The sequence below is a fragment of the Daktulosphaira vitifoliae genome, unplaced genomic scaffold, assembly GCF_025091365.1.
Source record: "Daktulosphaira vitifoliae isolate Bord-2020 unplaced genomic scaffold, ASM2509136v1 Scaffold_4, whole genome shotgun sequence".
Classification (NCBI taxonomy): Eukaryota; Metazoa; Arthropoda; class Insecta; order Hemiptera; family Phylloxeridae; genus Daktulosphaira; species Daktulosphaira vitifoliae.
Window position 1 is genome coordinate 1,956,964 of NW_026099575.1, and position 19,126 is coordinate 1,976,089.

At 30.5% G+C, this 19,126-nt stretch overlaps 2 protein-coding genes across 8 annotated transcripts in view; one reads left to right on the plus strand and one right to left on the minus strand.

The window, feature by feature from the left end:
* Positions 1–3,675, minus strand: part of LOC126905341 (kinesin-like protein KIF17) — a 53,622-nt gene extending 49,947 nt beyond the window's left edge. For 4 of the 6 annotated variants that reach the window (XM_050684947.1, XM_050684946.1, XM_050684945.1 and 1 more), the window contains exon 1: positions 3,577–3,674. In XM_050684947.1, the coding sequence (XP_050540904.1) occupies positions 3,577–3,651 (75 nt within the window). In that variant the 5' untranslated portion in view covers positions 3,652–3,674. Of the gene's footprint in view, positions 1–3,576 lie in introns of all 6 variants that reach the window. The other 2 variants (XM_050684949.1, XM_050684948.1) reach the window with 2 other exon arrangements.
* Positions 3,676–4,936: 1,261 nt separating this feature from the next.
* On the plus strand, positions 4,937–12,834 carry LOC126905347 (zinc finger protein 860-like; the record flags this gene model as incomplete). Of its 2 annotated transcripts, XR_007703958.1 has the most annotated exon segments (8): positions 4,937–5,125; positions 5,185–5,325; positions 7,328–7,440; positions 9,529–9,842; positions 9,911–10,108; positions 10,185–10,387; positions 10,447–10,562; positions 11,831–12,834. XR_007703958.1 is itself a non-coding variant. In XM_050684972.1 (7 exon segments), coding segments are annotated over 7 exon segments (1,242 nt in total), but the record flags the coding sequence as incomplete, so codon positions are not given.
* Between the last annotated feature and the right edge of the window lie 6,292 nt (positions 12,835–19,126).

Below are 19,126 nucleotides of genomic sequence, written 5' to 3' on the forward strand. Positions count from 1 at the left end.
AAAAAAAAATTTCGGACTTTATCTTATCTTCATGGTGAAAATGGCTACCGAATGCTATTTTTGTGTGAAAATTTTCGATTTTGTATTTTCCATTTTTAACTTTATTATGCTATAACTTTTTGAAAAATGTATGAATCATTACAATTTTTTTATGAGAAGTAGTATTTATATAGATCTTTCATTCGACATACTGTTTTTTTAAATCGGACCATTTCCCTAAATACAGGGGGGATTCAAAACATAAAAATACATATAGAAAGTATAACTTTTTCAACGTAACTTTTGAAAGTGTTCCGGAAGGTCTGACACTTTTATATATATCTTAAATTAAAGCTAATGTAATATACTTTATAATGGTAAAAAAAAATTTCGGACTTTATTTTATCTTCATGGTGAAAACAGACATTAAACTTAATAAAAAAAATACGATTTTTGTAAAAAAATTCTTTTTTATATTTTTAACTTTATAATGCTATAACTTCTCGAAAGATGTATGGATCAATATAATTCTTTTTTTTGTAGATGCATGATGTCTTTACCTATCATTTGGTATATTTTTTTTATAAATCTGACTTTTGACCTGCCTACAGGGGGGGATTCAAAATGACAACTTTTTCACAAAAAATTGACTTTTTCAACTTAAATTTTGAAAGTGTTCCGGAAAGTCTGACACTTTTATATATATATTAAATTAAAGCTAATGTAATTTACTTTATTATGCGAAAAAAAAATTTCGAACTTTATTTTATCTTCACGGTGAAAATGGCTACCGAATGCTATTATTGTGTGAAAATTCTCGATTTTATTTTTTAAATTTTTAACTTTATAATGCTATGACATATTGAAAAGTGTATGGATCAACATTATTTTTTTATGAGAAATAATATTTTTTAATAATCCCTTTTTCATTCTACATACTTTATCTTAATTAGGATATTAATAATGAACTAGCAGATAATGTAGCTTTTGGAATAGTCCACCAATTTTTAAAAATTAAACACTATCTAAAGATTTGCATCGAAGCGTTTTTTTTTGATAGTGATTTTAATCACTGTCAGATATCATTATACTTAATCCATCTATACCACGTCACCACTGTGCCGCGACCCCCCTGTGCTGGGTTTTTTTTCTTGTCTTGAACAATAACTATTTATTAGAATAGTTATTTTGTTCGTATAATATAACATTATCATAAACCCTTGATAAAATTTCTCTTTCAATTTTGATTGAGGTTTTTCTTTGAGTGCAAGACACAAGTACTCTGAAATGTCGAGGAAAAGAGTATATAGGTTTGAAAAGGAATAAACAAAGACTTTACTTCAAACAGTAAGCCGGACAGCGACAACCGAGTACTGAGACTGATGAATGACACAAGACACTTGAGTCGACTGACCACGATGGTCAGGTCTATTGGGTTTTTATAATAATTATTATAATTATAATTAGAACTATTGCCGATTTGGCAATAAATATTATTTGTTAATTCATCAGTCTCAGGCAGCGGATGTGCTGTCTGTATTTTATTAAAATAATTCTCATGATTATGAAAACGTGACACCATCACACTATCAATATTATGGTTGTAACGGGTAATGGGAAATCAGGGTTCGATTCCGGGGAGGGAGTCTGAGAAACGGCTACCACAACCAAGGAAAGCAACAGGCGCGTAAATTATCCACTCCCGGAACATGGAGGTAGTGACGAAAAATGACGATACGGGAATCATCTTTTGTAATCGGAATGCATACACTCTATATCTCTTAATGAGAGTAAAGCATGTTAATATATATTTTTAATAGTACTTAGAATAAATATATATACATGTAAAGCGACTTAAGTACGTAAACGTATCATGGACTAGGTATAGCCTTGTTTTAAGGACGGGGGAACGTTATACCTAAGGTATAAAATATAAAATTATACAGGAAAATATTGTTGTCGGCGAGTAGTGAGCGGAGTGGGGTGAATGCGTTACGACCGTCTAGTCTCAAGGCCATAGACGATGGGATACGCCAGATAATAACACGTGGCGAGTGAAGATTTACACACAACAAACAAACAAACAAACATACATGTGAAACTAATATAATCGTGTTAAAAATTGTATATTATACGAGTGTTCAGTAAGTAGGAAACAATGAGCATAATAAAAACCTGTTTTCTTACTTACTGAACACTATACAGGGTGATTGACTAACTATGCCTCACGAATTTTCTTTAAAAATATTAGTATTATCGTATATGTAATTATTTTATTTGTTATAAATCTTTGTTGAGCTACTTGACAAGAAAAATGAAGATTCAATCTTCATCCCTCAACCCTTAAATCAATATCAACTTTAGTTTTTCAAATAGCAACCCAGTTTTTTTTTTTATTAATCTTGTTAATAATAAAAAAAAAAATTTTCTCAAAAAAAAAAAAAATCAATTTTAATAAATTCTAAGCGAGATATTACTATTTAAAGTTTAGGGGATTTAACAAATAAAACAGTAGTCGGGTAAATATAGTATCGTTATTATTTAGTGTACCGATAAGAAGTGGTAGCGCTTATCGATTTACGATCCATAACGTTCTCGTCTGTAATGATTTTTTCTTAATAAACCCTAAACTTTAGAGAGCCGTGGAGTGCTTAATATTTAATAAAATAAAATATTTTTTTTACAAAACATTTTTTTTTTATTAAACTAAATCTAATGGTATAAAAAAAAATAGTGTTGCCATTTGAAAATATGAAGTTGACACTATTTTTAAGCAAAAGGGATGGTGGTAAAAATTTAAATTTTCTCGTGAAACATCTCATCAAAGATCCATAATGATTAAAAAAAAAAATTGTTTATAACTCTTATATTTTCAGAGATAATTCGTGAGGCATAGTTAGTCAATCACCCTGTATATAGTTTTCTATTGTCTGTTCGATACTTAGATACGTCATATATATATAAACCTATATAAAATAAAATTTAAACGTATACATTCATGAAGGGACGATTTAAAATAGAATCCCTGTTTTTTAACTTACTAAACACCCCAAATTAAGATCATATTACTAATAACTACCTAAAGTTCCATTTATCAGACTGAAACCTGGGTCTTTTGACCCTAGTACAACCCTAAAAAGTATTTCATTAGACATTGTGTGGTAACAGTTAATGATATGGTATTTTACAAACACTGGTTTTATGGGATGCATGGGGTCAGAACAACTTCCTCCTTCATAAGAAATCATTGAAAATATTACTGCTATATCAGTAAGGACATTTTTGGAATAGTTTTTAGAATAGTTTAGAATAGTCAAATTTTAATATTACTGCTATAACAGTAATATATGATTTTGTCCATCAACGTGTTAATAAACATTATGACTCGGCCTTTTAAGTATAATCCTAAATTAATACTAATACAGACTAAATGTACCCATTATTATAATATATCATTTGTGTGTTCGATATTTCTAATTATATAAAAAATACTACTTTAATAGTTTATCATATTAAACATTATTAGAGTCAATAATCAGCGCTTTTACTGTGTTTATAATAAGTATTTTCGATATCATATAAAAAGTATTGGCTTACCTTATTGTTGAAAGCCCGTTCCTTAGAATTCATTGGCCGGCACCTCGTAATCACTTTTACGTTTTCTGACGTCATTATGCTTAAAAAGATAATTAAAACATTATCTTTATTAATTAATAATTTTTACGTAAAATTAAATTAATTTCACATTATTTCTTTTTGATATAGATAATTACTAAATTTAATTAAAAATTTTCAAACTGAGGATATTGTGAGAGTTAAGTTACCAAAAAAAAAAAAAAAAAGTGTTCCCTAAGATAAGATTTATTTAAAACAATTATAATTTTAAGTTCTCTACTTTATCTACTTAAATTCTATATTTCTAAATCTATATTATTTACAAAATATTTATGTTGTTAAATGACAATATTTCTATCTTACAATTAATTAATATTAAGCACAAATGAAAACTTATATAATTAGTTATAGAAATGAATGTTGAAGGAAGAAGAGGTAGAAGAAAACCAAAAAAGAGATGGAAGGATGTAATTAAATGCGATATGAGGACGTCTGATGTGAGCGTAGAAGATTTGGGTGATCGTGTCAATTGAAAGTTTAGTATAAGGGTGGCTGAGTAGTTGGAATTAAGGCGAGGAAAAAGAAGAAGAATAAAGAATTTAAAAATATAAAATATAATTTGTAACTTATAAAATCAGTAGAGCCCATGGACACCATTTTTATCTGAAGCTGTTAAGTTTTATATACAATTACAAAATCTATTTAATATATATTATACCATATCAATGTATTCACAGAATATAAAATTAATAACATACCTTTTATAAATTTCCAAAAAAAGTTTAGGAAGAAAGTATCATAATGTGTACTAGTATTAATTAATTATAACTTGTTAATAATTAAAATCATCATTATGAAATGCTTTTACTTAAATTTTTTAAATTTCTATTGAGGATTATTAGATTGTTGGTTCAACCCAATAGAATGTAATATCTTATAGGAAAATGATGTATTAACATTTTTTTCCTTCACTTTTAATCAGGTTGCATATTTGTCAGGAAAGTACATTGTCAGTACATTTTAATGTTTGATTTAAAACAAATTTGTTTTAGATTGCTTCTATTTTGAAATTTTTTTTTCTATTTAGAATGTTTTTAAATATTCCATATTTTTACCAAGACTACATATTTTAGGTTTTTACAAAATATTTTTAATAATTTGTTGTTATAAAAAATTATTACTTCCTTCAAAATATTTTGATAATTTTTTATATCAGATATTTTAAATAAAATAAGCAAGCTACATAATAATTATAATTTGCTAGAGTTGACACTGCATACTTATTAATACTATTGTACATAATAAATTTGTTAAATAAATAAATAATTTTATGTGTAATAAGGTTTATGTACGAGAATCCATAGAAGAACATTCTAAAGAAAACTCAAAGAGTCCAAAAAAGAGTCATGATGATCATTTAGCATCTATACTTACAATGCAAAGTTTATCTAATCTTGTTCAGTCCGGGTCAATACAAATAGTTAATGATGTGAATGGTAGATACCAAGAATACTGTAAATATGATATGCAGGTTTGTGACATGATTCCATGTTATTTTAATTATGTTAAATTTCTTATTACTATTGATAGCAAGCTATTTCAAGTACAACACCAGGAGTTGAGCCTATGAAATATAACACATCAGCTAATCATAACCAGTTAACTCAAGGTGATTCCTCTAATGATGAAAATGAAGGTAGAGAAAATGTTCCAACTATTTATCCCGTTTCTGTAAGTATAATGATAAAATTAATATTATTTACATCAGCAACATAATTTAATGAGAATGTCTTAAAGGCTAATATGAAAATATATGTGATTGCATGTATAATATATTGATTTAATTTAATTGAAGCACATGTACTATATTCTCTACAAAATATTAATGTTGTTAAATGACAATATTTCTATCTTACAATTAATTAATATTAAGCAAAAATTAAAACTTATTTAATTAGTTGTAAAAACAAATATTTATATATAAATATAAATTGAGCTTTTTTAAATTGTACATCATTTTTTTAGTTGATTTAAAGAATCTTTATTTTTTATAATATAAGTTTTGATTATTATTATATGAGGAGTAATAGAAGGTTTTCGTGTAAGAGTAGGAGTGCACCAAGGTTCTGCTTTCAGCCCTTACTTATTCTCTATAGTGATAGATGAAATTACTAGAGAAATACAAGAAGAGGTGCCGTGGTGCATGTTGTTTGCTGACGATATAGTGTTAATAGGAGAAAATAGGGAGGAAATTAATCAAAGGCTAGAGGTGTTGAAAAAAAGGGTTTAAGAATAAGTAGGAGTAAGACAGAGTATATAAAGTACGAGTTTGATAAAGGAGAACACAAGGTAGGTGAAATAAGGAGACCAGCGACAGTAGGCGAGGATGTGATTGGAGAGGTGGAAAGTTTTAAGTACTTAGAGTCAGTTGTGCAAAAGAGCGGTGGTATTGAAGAGGATGTAAAACACAGAATTAAGTGCGGGTGGTTGATGTGGAAAGAAACGTCTGGCGTGTCTTATGCGATAAAAGAATTCCAATGAGTCTGAAAGATAAATTCTACAGGACTGCAGTGAGGCCAGCTATGAAGTATGGTTCAGAGTGTTGGGCGGTTGATAAGAAAGTAGAGCAGAGAATGTGTGTAGCAGAGATGAGAATGCTTAGATGGATGAGTGGAGTGACTAAAGAAGACAGGATAAGAAATGAGCATATAGAAAGGAGTATAGGTGTAACGTCAATCGTGGATAAGATAAGAAAAAATAGACCTAGATGGTTTGGTCATGTTATGATGAGAGAGGAATCAGAAACTGTAAGAACAGTTATAGAAATTAATGTTGAAAGAAGAAGAAGTAGAGGAAGATTAAAAAAAGAGATGGAGAGCTGTTATTGAATGCGATATGAGGACAGCTGATGTGAGCGTAGAGGATGTGAGAGATCGTGTCAAGTGGAAATTTAGGATAAGGGTGGCCGACCCCAAGTATATTTTTATATACTTATATACTTATATGTTTGATACACATTTATCATAGAGGTAACGAAATATACAACTACTTTATAATTTTTTATAATACAAAATATTGAATATCAATTTCATACTAAATTTTATTTTTATAATATGTATTTTACTTTTATATCATAAAACTAGTAATCAGGATATAACTAAGGAAAGAGGAGTTGATGTTGTTTTTGGTATAATCCAACAATTCCTTCTAAAAATTAAATACTACATAATGATCGAAGCGTTTTTTATGATAGTGATTTTATTGACTGTCAGATATCTATACTTGTTCAAACTATATGATGTCTCCACTGTGCTGGATTTTTATTATTAAAAACAAATTAAAAAGTATATAACTTTAACATAGTCTAAGAATGCATAAAAAGTAAAGTAAACAAAATATTTAGTACATTTTAAGTTATTAGATTTGTCAAAACATCGTGGATAACTGTGTATACAATTAAAATATTTATTTATTGAAATAATTGAATATCATTATAAGTTGTAGACCAAATGACGTTTTTATTATATTAAATGTTTACATATAAGGTAAAAGTCGAACAGCCCTACTCTTATGATATTATTTCATTGTTAGATTAATTTTTTAAATAATTGTACATCAGTATATATGTCGGAAAGAAACCAATTCTGATAAATGGCTATATCAGTAAACATGAAATATTGTTTTAAATATTTGCACAGCCGTAATTATATTTATTTTATTATTTTTGTTTTAGGATATTTCTAGTCCCAAGAAAGAGGATTCAGAAATAAGTGCTCATTCTTTAACATATGTTACACCATTAACTGTAGAACCTGAAATGCTTCATTTTCAGTTTAATAAATCAGAGTAAGACAATAATATTCAATAATAATTAATATAAATTAAGCTCTAGGGAAATATATCGTAAAATACAGGGTTTAATTAGACAGCTATTTTTCTTAATTTTCAGCATACTAAAAATTCTTTGAACATAAAATTTATGTAGAATTTACCATTTGTGATAAAAATATCATAACAATCAATTTTTTTACATTAGAATTTGTCAAATTATAATTTTTTGTCATTTGGCGAGTAACATTTAATAGAAACTCTCTGATTTTAAAAGATTCTTACAAGGCAAGGTGTGGTCTACTAATTTTTTTTTTGATTAGAAACTATTTGTACTTATAAATATAATATTTAATAATGTTATTTATTTAAATCAAATAAGCATTATAGAACATTCCATTTTCCTTATAATTTATTTTAACAACGATGGTTTATGAGAGGAAATAGACTTAGATGGTTTGGTTATGTTATGAGAAGAGAGCAATTGGAAGCTGTAAGAACAGTTATAGAAATGAATGTTGAAGGAAGAAGAGGTAGGAGAAACCATTAAAGAGATGGATGGATGTAATTAAATGCGATATGAGGACGGCTGATGTGGGTGATCGTGTCAAGTGGATATTTAGAGTAAAGGTGGCCGACCCCAAGTAGATGGTATTAAGGCGAGGAAAAAGAAGATTTTAATAACAATGGTTTATGAGGTATTAAACAAAAAATACTAGTAATAATGGAAGAAATATTAATATTTATTCCTTAACTTAATACTAAAAAATAATTGATGGGTTCTCATTGGCCATACGTACTAAATGAGGAATAGAAGAAGTATATTGATAATTAGTTGAAAATAGGAGTATAAAGATGGAATATGTAATGAAACAAGACTTATAAAAAAATTTCAGATATTAAAGAAGAGGAGTCAATAATGCCAGAATAAATAAATACATTTTTAATGAAAAAATAATAATTGGCACAAATGTCAGCTAAATAGTTTAAATAAAAAACGAGATCTTTAGGAAAACATTAAATATTTAAAAAATAATCTGCTAAATAGAAAAATTATGCTGCATAATAATAATATGTTGTGTTATGTTTATACATAACAATTCTTAATAATTTTTTTATATAATTTACAATAATATAATTAAATGCATGTTATAATTATTGTTAGTAAATTTCACAATAATCCAGAACTACACACAAAATATTGAATGTTAAATATTATTGTATTTATAAATTTACTTTGGTAATATTGAATTTGAAATTCATAAAAAAAAAAAAATTTTAATTAGTTGTGCTGGAACCAAGAAGCAGGGAAGGAAGTTGAACTCAGTATAAGTTTATGAAGATAAAAGTATCACTTTCCTCCCTTTCTTAATTGAACAAAAGAAAAAAAAAATAGTCAAATAAAAATTATTATTATTTTTAAAGATTTGGGTTAAGTTTATTATCAATTTCAAATTGATAATAAATTTGTGATTATCCTATAGTATTATGTTGATTATTATATTATCTTAGAAAATTTTAGTATGTTAAATTGCTTCCAAGTGTTTTCAGTGATTAAATTAAATTTGCTACCGAATGCTATTTTTGTGTGAAAATTCTCGATTTTGTATTTTACATTTTTAACTTTATTATGCTATAACTTTTTGAAAAATGTATGGATTAACACAATTTTTTTATGAGAAATAATATTTTTTAATAATCCCTTTTTCATTTGACATACTTTATATTAATTAGGATATTAAATAAGGAACTAGCAGATNTTTTTAACTTAGCTTAGCTTAGCAAGAGATTCTATTTTCAGTCATAAAATATTTGCCCCTTCAATCATGTAAAAAATAGTTCTAGTGCTTCTGTTTATAACCTTCCGTAATATAAATGGTATGTGTAAAACAATTAATCTATTTACTGTGCCTTTGGTATTTTTTTTTTTTATACTCAAATAAATAGTATTTTTTAGTTGCACATTTATTAAATATTTATTTAACTTGAAAATAATTAAACTAGAGTATGAAAAATAGTTAAAACAATGCCCTGGGTTTTTATTAATATTTTAATTATGTTAATTATTATATAATATTTTATTAGGGTTATTTTATTTTCATATAGGAGTACAGATCCAGATTCTGATTTAGAAAATTGTGAAAAAAATGATGTCCCCGATGATGAAAAGTATATGAATGGGTTTTTAACTGATGAAAGAGCTCTTGCATCATGTACTGCTTGTGGCAAAGTATTAGAAAATGAAGAAGAAATTGTAATGCATAGTCAAATGTGCAAAGCAATGGTGAATAATAGAAACATTTATAATTTACCTGTTAAAAGTACCAGAGACGCCATGCCACCTAGGTTTCCATGTGATGTTTGTGAAAAAAAATTTAAAAGAAAAGAACACTTAATTCAGCATAGAAAACTACATACTGGTAATTTTTTTTTACATGAAATTAGGATATATATAATGTTAAAACTTAATTGACACATTTTTTTTTAGGAGAACGACCTTACAGTTGTGAAACTTGTAGTAAATCATTCAGTCGCAAAGAACATCTTATGAGGCATATGCTAAGTCATACTGGTCAGAGATTGTATGGTTGTGACTTATGTCATAAACATTTCAGTCGTAAAGATAATTTACATAAACATAGAACAACACACGGTGTGACAGGACCCCTTGTTTGTGAAATATGTGGTTAGTTCTTAAAAATATTTAAGTTTCTAATACTACTGAAATAAAATTAAAATGTGATTTGTTTTTTCAATTAAAGGAAAGTCATTTATTGTTAAACACTATTATGATATGCACATGGCTACTCATAATGATATTGAAGACAGTCAATTGCCATATAGTTGTGATATATGCAAAAAAAGATTTGCAACAAGTCAATTTTTGGCTACTCATAGGTTTAGACATCGAACTAGGAATAATTCTACAAATAGTCAAAAACAAATGTCTAATTCTGTTATAAGTGTAAATCAAAATGAAGTAAGATATTATTAAGTTTTTAAAGTTTAAAAATATATTAATAGTTTTAGAAGGACAGTGTGGCTGAGTTGGAAACACAGCAGTGGCTGAGTTGGAAACACAGCAGTGGCTGAAGGGCACTGTCTCAGGTTTCAGACTTGATTATGGGTGGCTCTATTGTGTAAGAAATCAGTTCAATAACTAAAGTTGCTATCTCTCCCTCTTACTCATTGGCGACAAACTAATCTGTCCTGAAAAATACATGGTCAAAAAATGTCTTCTTAGGGGGAGTCCACTGTGGCCCTTAATGAGCAAAAACTTAAAAGTATTAATAAAAATAATAAAAAATAACAAATTTCACAAATATTTAATTGTAATAGTCACTTAAAAATTCTTGATAAAAAACTAATTTATCATTGATCACTAAATTTTTTCTATTAGAACAATTTTGAAAAATTTCTATATTTTTGATTAGTATTATTTATTTTCAATATATAAGAAAATGGGTATTTGTTAGGTCTATTCCTTATCCCTTATAAGGGCCCAGATTTTTTTTTTATGGAAACATATATTTAACTGCCTTCTATAATATAAAATTATTTAATTAAAGAAATTAATGTTTGAAAATATATTGTAAACCCAGTATTTTGCATGTTGTTAACACTTTAATATATAGACTATAGGCAAAATTTTTTACTTTGAACGTATATTTAGTGACAAATTGGCTTAATACTTTTAACCTTTACTTAGATATTTCACTAATAGTAAGAATCCTTTTCATACTTAATCTATTGTTTTTTATTTAATTTTAATAATTTAAATTTATATGCCTCTATTCAAAATTTCAAATATTACAGAGAAAAGTTTTTCTAAATAAATATTTAAACATTATTTGCAATACATTAAAGTATTCTCAGTCTAAATTCTATGTTTAGGCGATCATTTTTTTTTTTTTTTTTGGAAAAGTAAGATCTAGTTCTATTTTAATAACATGGCAGGTGTTAAACCAAAAATACTAAAAAAAATATTAATGGTTTTTCGTTGGCAATTTGCATTAAGCAAGAAATGGAAAAAGTATATTGATAATTAATTGAAAATTGAGGAATAAAGAAGGAATGTGTTCTGAAAAGAGAGGACTTGTAAAAAAAATTCAGATAATAGAGGGATAATACAATACAGATTGTATAATACTTTTTTTGTAAATATGAACTGCGTATTTTACGGGTGGATAATGAGTGCCCATAGACATAATATAAATAGTACTATAGCAGTGTTATGCAAATAATAAAATATGATTAATGTAAGTTGTGAAACAATATATATATTTTTTTTTTTATGAAAAGTATTTTATATTTTTATGTTCAAAATATCATAAATAAGTATTTAAATACTTAACATATACGGTACTTAATTATTTGTTTTCATAAAATAGTAAAATTTTATTTTTAGGTTATTGAACAGCAACAAAATCAAATCTCAACTAACTCATATCAAGTTCCTTATATTGATAACAATTGATAGACAACTATTAATTTACAGGTATAACCCAAGGTGTTCAAATTTTTCAGGGTGATTATGGGTTCCTACAACAATTTATGTTGAAATATTTTATACTAAATTGGTGCTCTTACCAATTAAATTGATTGTATGTTACTAATCAAAACAATTTTATAGTACAATTTTTTTTAACTTATATTTAAAGAATTAGTATGTGCCTTAATTATAATAATTTTTAAGTCAATATGAGATAAGATGAGGGTAGTTCCTTAATAACATTAAATTATTCAACTAATTTTTTTTTAGTTTTGAACTTCTAACTAAAATTTATTGTTTTAAATAATTAAAAAATATTATGTTTTTGTCTGATTTATTTGTGTACAAAATAAACCAAAAAAAAAACAATAGGGATGAATTATGTTTTAAATATATAAATAGACTGATAATATAATAAGACATTTATAAGCTCTAATTGCTCATTAGTAAATTAAGTTATATTTCTATGTATATAGTTGATCTTTTTTAGTACAATGCTCATTAATTTTTTTACACACCTAATTTTTTTTTTTTCTTGATATTTATTAAATATTTTGATACAATTTTTGTTTTGTTTCCGTTAAATGAATTATGCATGAACTATATATATATATATAAGTTTTTTTTTTTATTATTTATTAAACTAATTTTATAAATTGTCATTTCCTTTTGAACATGTATTATTATTATTATTGTATGAAATTACATTTAAAGCAAAGTGTATTTGAATTATTTTTTATTTGATGTATTTATGTTCAAATATTTAAAAATATTTATGTGTCTCTTAACTTGCATGAACATTAACTGTGTTGGAAGTTGACGGTGCCATTAATCATTATACAAAATGATTTTTTAAATATGATATTTACAATTTTTTCATTAAATAATGATTTTTAATAAATATTTTTATTTAATTTCAACCATCATAAATATCAAGATAATTAAAAAAAAAAAACTATTAAATAAAAAATATTTTTTATAAAATTATTATTTTTATTTATTTTATTTAAATATTATAAATATAATTATTTTTATTTAATTAAAATGAATTAATATAACATTATACCTAAAAAACATTAAAAACAAAAATTACATAATAAAAGTTATAAGATAAGTGATTTGATTCTGAAATATTCCACTGGACACTGAATATTCTGATTTTAAAATCTCATAACTTTAATTTTCTATTTTGCTTACTGATGTCAACTCAGAGGCGATTTAAAAAAAAAATTTAGGGGATGTGGAGTGAATTTTTCCAATTGTCGATGATAAATCTGCGGACTAAATAAGTAAAAAAAAAGTCTATTATATATACTAATAATACTGACTACTTATGACAATTAAACGTTTGGGAGGTGTGGTACTCTTTTATATATTTTAAATCGTCCCTAGGAAAGCTATTTCTTATAATTATGTTTTTCCTTTCTAGTAAATATATAAATTATATATAATTTACACGTGAATATTATAAATAAATATATTTTTTTATTTTAAACGATCCGTATGAAACTGTAAGAACATTTATTACTATGTTCTACCACTTATATTACAAACGTTTTATTTCTATTTATTTAATTCGTAATACATAATAATTAGCGTAGAGGGAGATGCTGATGTGACAATTCTACTCGTCTGTAGGCCGGAGCTACTGACGTCGAACTAACAAAGGCCAGTTGTGTTTGAGTGGCCGTTATAGACATAGTTTTCAATATTATTACTCTCGTCTTATTTATATTATTTATAACTTAACTTGTTTTATTCAACGACCCGTCTATCGCCAATTGTCATCATAGCCAAATAACTGTCTCACTTGGGTATACCTACTAACCAACTGTACTAGGATTCAGGTCAGACGTTTTGTACATTACATATAACTTACCATACCTAAACTAAATGTTCAAAAAATTTTGCGTTCACAACAGGTACCAGCTTTTAAAATTTATAAAAATACCTAGTATAGGTAAGCTTTTAATAGTAATCTCATCCGATTTGTTTGGTTTTTCAGATAATTTTATCGAGTAGTGTTCTATGGCTTTATTAAGTGTTTATTTCTTTATCATCGTATAATAAATTGTAACAAAATATAATTTAATAAATTAGATTGTAATGTCACAAATTCGAAGGTGGACCGTTTATAATTTTTTGTTATGTCTACTTATTTCTTTTAATGCACAAGAGAATGCGCGAATGAACCTTTTTCTGATACAGCGGTGTCAACAACTCATTATTTTTGACGCTGACCGCTAGATAAGGCGACAAAAAGAGAATAAATATAATTAAAATCGAATTGTTTATCGGTATTGACCCCTCCCAAAAAGACCGGCCGTTATCGATTTGAAATTGCTGTTAGATCGGTATTGCATCCTTCTTCTGTCATTAACCGTTCTAAAGAACATATATTTGTCGTTTTTTTGTATCAATATTTTCAATGATGGAGGAGAGCCACGAACGGCCAGGTTTTTTCGCGCGAAGCATCCAGATCATCGGATGGGTCTCTTTGGGGACCGGGTATCGTTTTCCTTTTTATAATTATACTTATGTAATAAGCTGTATTTTATTTTATTATAAATGAACTTAAGTTTATTTATGTGTGAAGAACACGTGTTTCCTTTTTCTTCTAGCCAACGCTAAGGAGCGAGTATCCAGACCGCTCCTGGTGATTTCATTAATTTCCATTCAACATTAACGGATGTATTCCAATACCGTGTATTGTGTATGAGCTCTATTGTCTTATGATTTATTGTTTGCAATTTTCCCCGACCCTACATAGCAGTTTTAATTATTAATTTTGAGACTAAGATAATCTCTAGTAGTACTTGTACTTTTGGATAACCTAATATTATCTACTCGCAAATAAAATTTATTTTTGATTACCAAAACTGATTTTATTTTACTTTTCAGTAAAATTTATGGGAATTTTCTAATGAAATCTATATGAAAAAAATTCCTTATCTTTTCTTCATAAACAGAGATGTATTCAGAAATTTGGCGTCCAAGTGCTAATTTCCCCCTCACACCCAAATTTTTTTTGACTTTTTTCCCCCAACAAGCGTATACTTAACATACTTTAAGACGTTTAAATAACAATTACACATAAAAGGACTTGCTTCCACTAGAAGTTAAACAAAAGTTAGTAAAAAAAGAAAGCAGAGTTTAAAATTTAAAAATTATGTCATTTTTATTTATTAGTCACAAATACAAAGTGGTTTATTAACTATCCACTAATTATAAAACAAATATTTACAATTCACATTATTTTTTTACGAACTTTAGAGGAACTATACTCATCTATTATATCATCATACTCTAAACTTTTTGTGATGTCTGATTCAATATAGCTATACTGTTCAGTCAATCATCAGTCATTCTCGACCGTAAATAATTTTTGATTCGTTTTAAAGCACTAAATGATCGCTCTGAAGAGCAGTTTGATATAGGACAACAGAGATACATTCGTAGAGCAATATTTACATAAGGGTATATGTCTTCAAATCCTTCATTTTTAAGTCTTAGACGCATCTCTATAATGGATTTTGGTAATTGTTCTTTAGGCAAAGTAAGTAAATGGCTACGAAAGTGGATATATTCGTTTGGAAATGATAAATCCAGATATGCAAATATTAATAAAATAATCCCTAAAATTAGGTATTAATTCTTACTTTTGTGAATGAACATTTTTACTATAAGGAGGCAGATACTCTCAGTTATTATTCAATAGACATATTTTAATTTTTAATGAACATAATGTTATTACAAAACAAAAATTTATTAGTCATTCGAGATTTGTCTGTTATTAATATTATAATTGAGTATTTGTAGTTTACTATTTTCACAAAGTGTTATTTTTTTGTAAAAATTCGAATTGTCAAATAATAATGATAATCGTATAATATAGAACACAATAAGTTATATAAGTGATAACCGTATAAACAGTTTCGCCATAATACTGTGAATATATCTGATATCTGAATCAGTTTTCTGTAGATAATTCTCCTTTGTATGATAACTAGTAAGAGCACGGTTTCAGACAAGAACTATAAATACAGGGTTGTATCTGCCACTTTTATCAATAGAACCAAAGTCCAATCTCAGAATATTATTGATAAAAAAAAATTAACTAATTTATATTATTGTTTATTAACAAAAGAAAAAATTCCGCCCCTAAATAAATGCCACCCGGAGCAATCACCCTCTCTAGCCCCCCCCCTAAATACGTCACTTTTCACAAAGCAACATTATAAATTACGCTATGTTTAATTTAGGAATGATTTTATTTGCTAAGTGGGCTCATAGCAACGACGCACATGACTAGTCGCGATAGCGACACTACATTTAGAGGGGCCACCTTGGACTTCCACAAATCCATTTAACAATATGTGTGCCTCACACGTACGGGCTGCATACATACAATACTATACGCAGGTTCAAAACTATCGAAATTAATAGTCGACAAGTGTTACACACATTTTATTTAAAACTCCCCCTTCAGTGACATTGTTACCTTTAGTCACTAAATCTAACAGGCAGTATGATTATTTTTCCTCTTCTGGTGGTTTTATTTATTGTATCTTCTGTTGTCCTAGTACTTCTAGTATATGTTGCACAACAGGTTGTGGAATAGGAACGGTAGGTACCTAAGAATAAATTTGTATGTAAGCGGTTCCACTTTGTCAAATAAAACTTTCTTTTCTCCTCTATCGAGTTTAAGTGTAAAAATCTTGTCCGTTCTTTAAATTACTTAAAATGATCCATCATATAATCCTCTTAACAGTTTTTCCTTACAAAAACATATGAACAGTCTTTTAGGTCTTTAATCATAAATATCTTCTTTTTATCATGAAATGATTTCACCGTATTGTGTACTTATGAAATCAAATAAACCAAATGTCGTGTTTACCGCAGTTTTTGAAATATCTGCATTATTTAATTTTGAAAATGGAGCTGTAAATGATAGGTTTTTTTTTAATATGTGCAATAACATTGTGCATACGGTGTATCTTGTATAGTCTTGATGGTAATTATTGAACTTTCTACAGACAAGAATTCTCAAAAAAGCATACTAGTATTGTATACATTTTTTTTGTTTTTCAAGTCTACCAATATTCCAAAATTTTGTAGGAAGTCGGCATCTGTTATTGGTTTTATTTCTTCAACTATTTTAAAAGTCCAATTAAAAAGAGTCCTAGATTTTATGATGTTTTTATACCTTAGATCTTAATGTGTGTGAAGTCGGTGGATCACGACCCTTGGGGGAAACCCTATAAGGTCGTGATGCGCAAGCTGCGCGGCCCACCGACTTCGGGGCAACTGGAGGCGGAGACGTTGGAACAGACGGTCCACGCGCTGTTCCCGATGCATCCGCCTCTTCCACCCCTGGGAGACTGGCCGTCCGTCGGAGACGACGTGACCACCGTCGAGGATTTCACCCGAGAGGAGATATCCGCTGCGATAGCAAGAGTTCGGGGAAGAAACACCGCGCCCGGTCCGGACAGGATACCGAACCGGGTGTGGGGTCTCGTCCACGACCTCGCACCGCAGTAGTTAGACACCGTCTTGAACGTGTGTCTCCGCGAGGGTGAAATCCCGCCCCGGTGGAAGAGGGCGAGGTTGGTGCTCTTGCGGAAAGGAGACAAGCCCGAGGGAGTCCCCTCGTCGTACCGGCCTCTCTGCATGCTGGACGACGTGGGGAAGATCCTCGAGCGGCTGTTGGCCACCCGCATAGAGCACCACCTGACGACGGTCGGTGGGCTGGCGGACGGCCAGTTCGGGTTTAGGAAAGGGAGGTCGACGGACGACGCGGCCTCCCTGTTCCAGCAGTTGGTCGTTAGGACCGAGAACGCACCGGGCTTCTGCGTTACGGTGAGCCTGGACATCCGGAACGCTTTCAACTCCGTGCGATGGTCACACATCCTCGGAGCGTTGGAAGCGTTCCGGGTGCCTCCATACCTCCGCTGAATGATCCGGTCGTATTTCAGCGACCGGGTCATCGAGTATGCGAGTGGCGCAGGGCCCAGAACCATTATCGTGACGGGAGGCGTCCCGCAAGGTTCGGTTCTTGGGCCCTTGCTGTGGAACATCGCGTACAACGCGGTGTTCCGCGTTCCGCTGCCACGGGGAACACGTGTCATCTGCTACGCTGACGACACGCTCGTGGTGGCGGAAGGCACTTCGACGGAGGAGGCTGGTATCCGGGTAAACGGTGCGTTGAGCGCCGTCACTGACTGGATCCAGCAGGAGGGGACCGGCTTGTGCCTAGCGTTGGACAAAATCGAAGCGGTTTTGTTCATGCGAAAGTACAAGTAAAGTTCCTCCTAGGCTCACCGTACTGGGGACTGATGTCCCGCTGAAGCGGACCATGAGCTATCTGGGCCTGCTCATCGACGACAGGTTGATGTTCGGGCCGCACATAGAACGTGCGGGCTCAGAAGGTGGACCGGGTGGCGGGACTGATGCCGAATATCGGGGGACCGAGGGAACATCGACGCCGACTGTTAGTCAGCGTCGTTCATTCGGTCCTCCTTTAAGGGTCCCCGGTCTGGGCGGGTATACTGGAGTATTCGCCCAATAACGCGGAAGCGCTGAACCGGGTCCAGAGAAGGGCCGCTATCCGGACGGTGTGCGCATACCGCACCGTATCCGAAGTGGCGGCCAGGATCCTGGCTTCTCTGCCGCCCGCGGACCTGTTGACCGTCGAACGCGCTAACGGATACGAACACCGGTCAACCGCTTCGCGCGGAGGATCGGTTGCAGCTCCGGAGCGTAACCGTGTCCAGTTGGCGCCAACGATTGGCCGACGAGGAATCCGCGGGAGCGTGGACGAAGTCCCTCATCGGACCCAGCAGGCTCGACAGGTGGATTGGCCGGACTCACGGGAAAAGGACATACCGTCTGACCCAAGTGATGTCCGGTTACGGCTGCTTCAACTAATACCTTCACGGTATTCGGAAGGTAGCCGCGCCGACGTGCGATCACTGTCGGGATCGCTCGGGAGAAGCGGATAATGCACTGCATACGCTCTTCCGGTGCGAAGCGTGGGCCAGCGAGCGGGAGGAGTTGGAATCCCGCTTGGGATTCGCATTCGGTGTTGGGTCCATGGTGGACCATATGCTGAGAAGCCGGGAGGGGTGGTCTCTGGTTCAGGCGTTCGCCGAATCGGTGATGAGCCAAAAGGAGGAGGCCGAACGTCTGAGGCAGAGACCGAAACCCAACCGG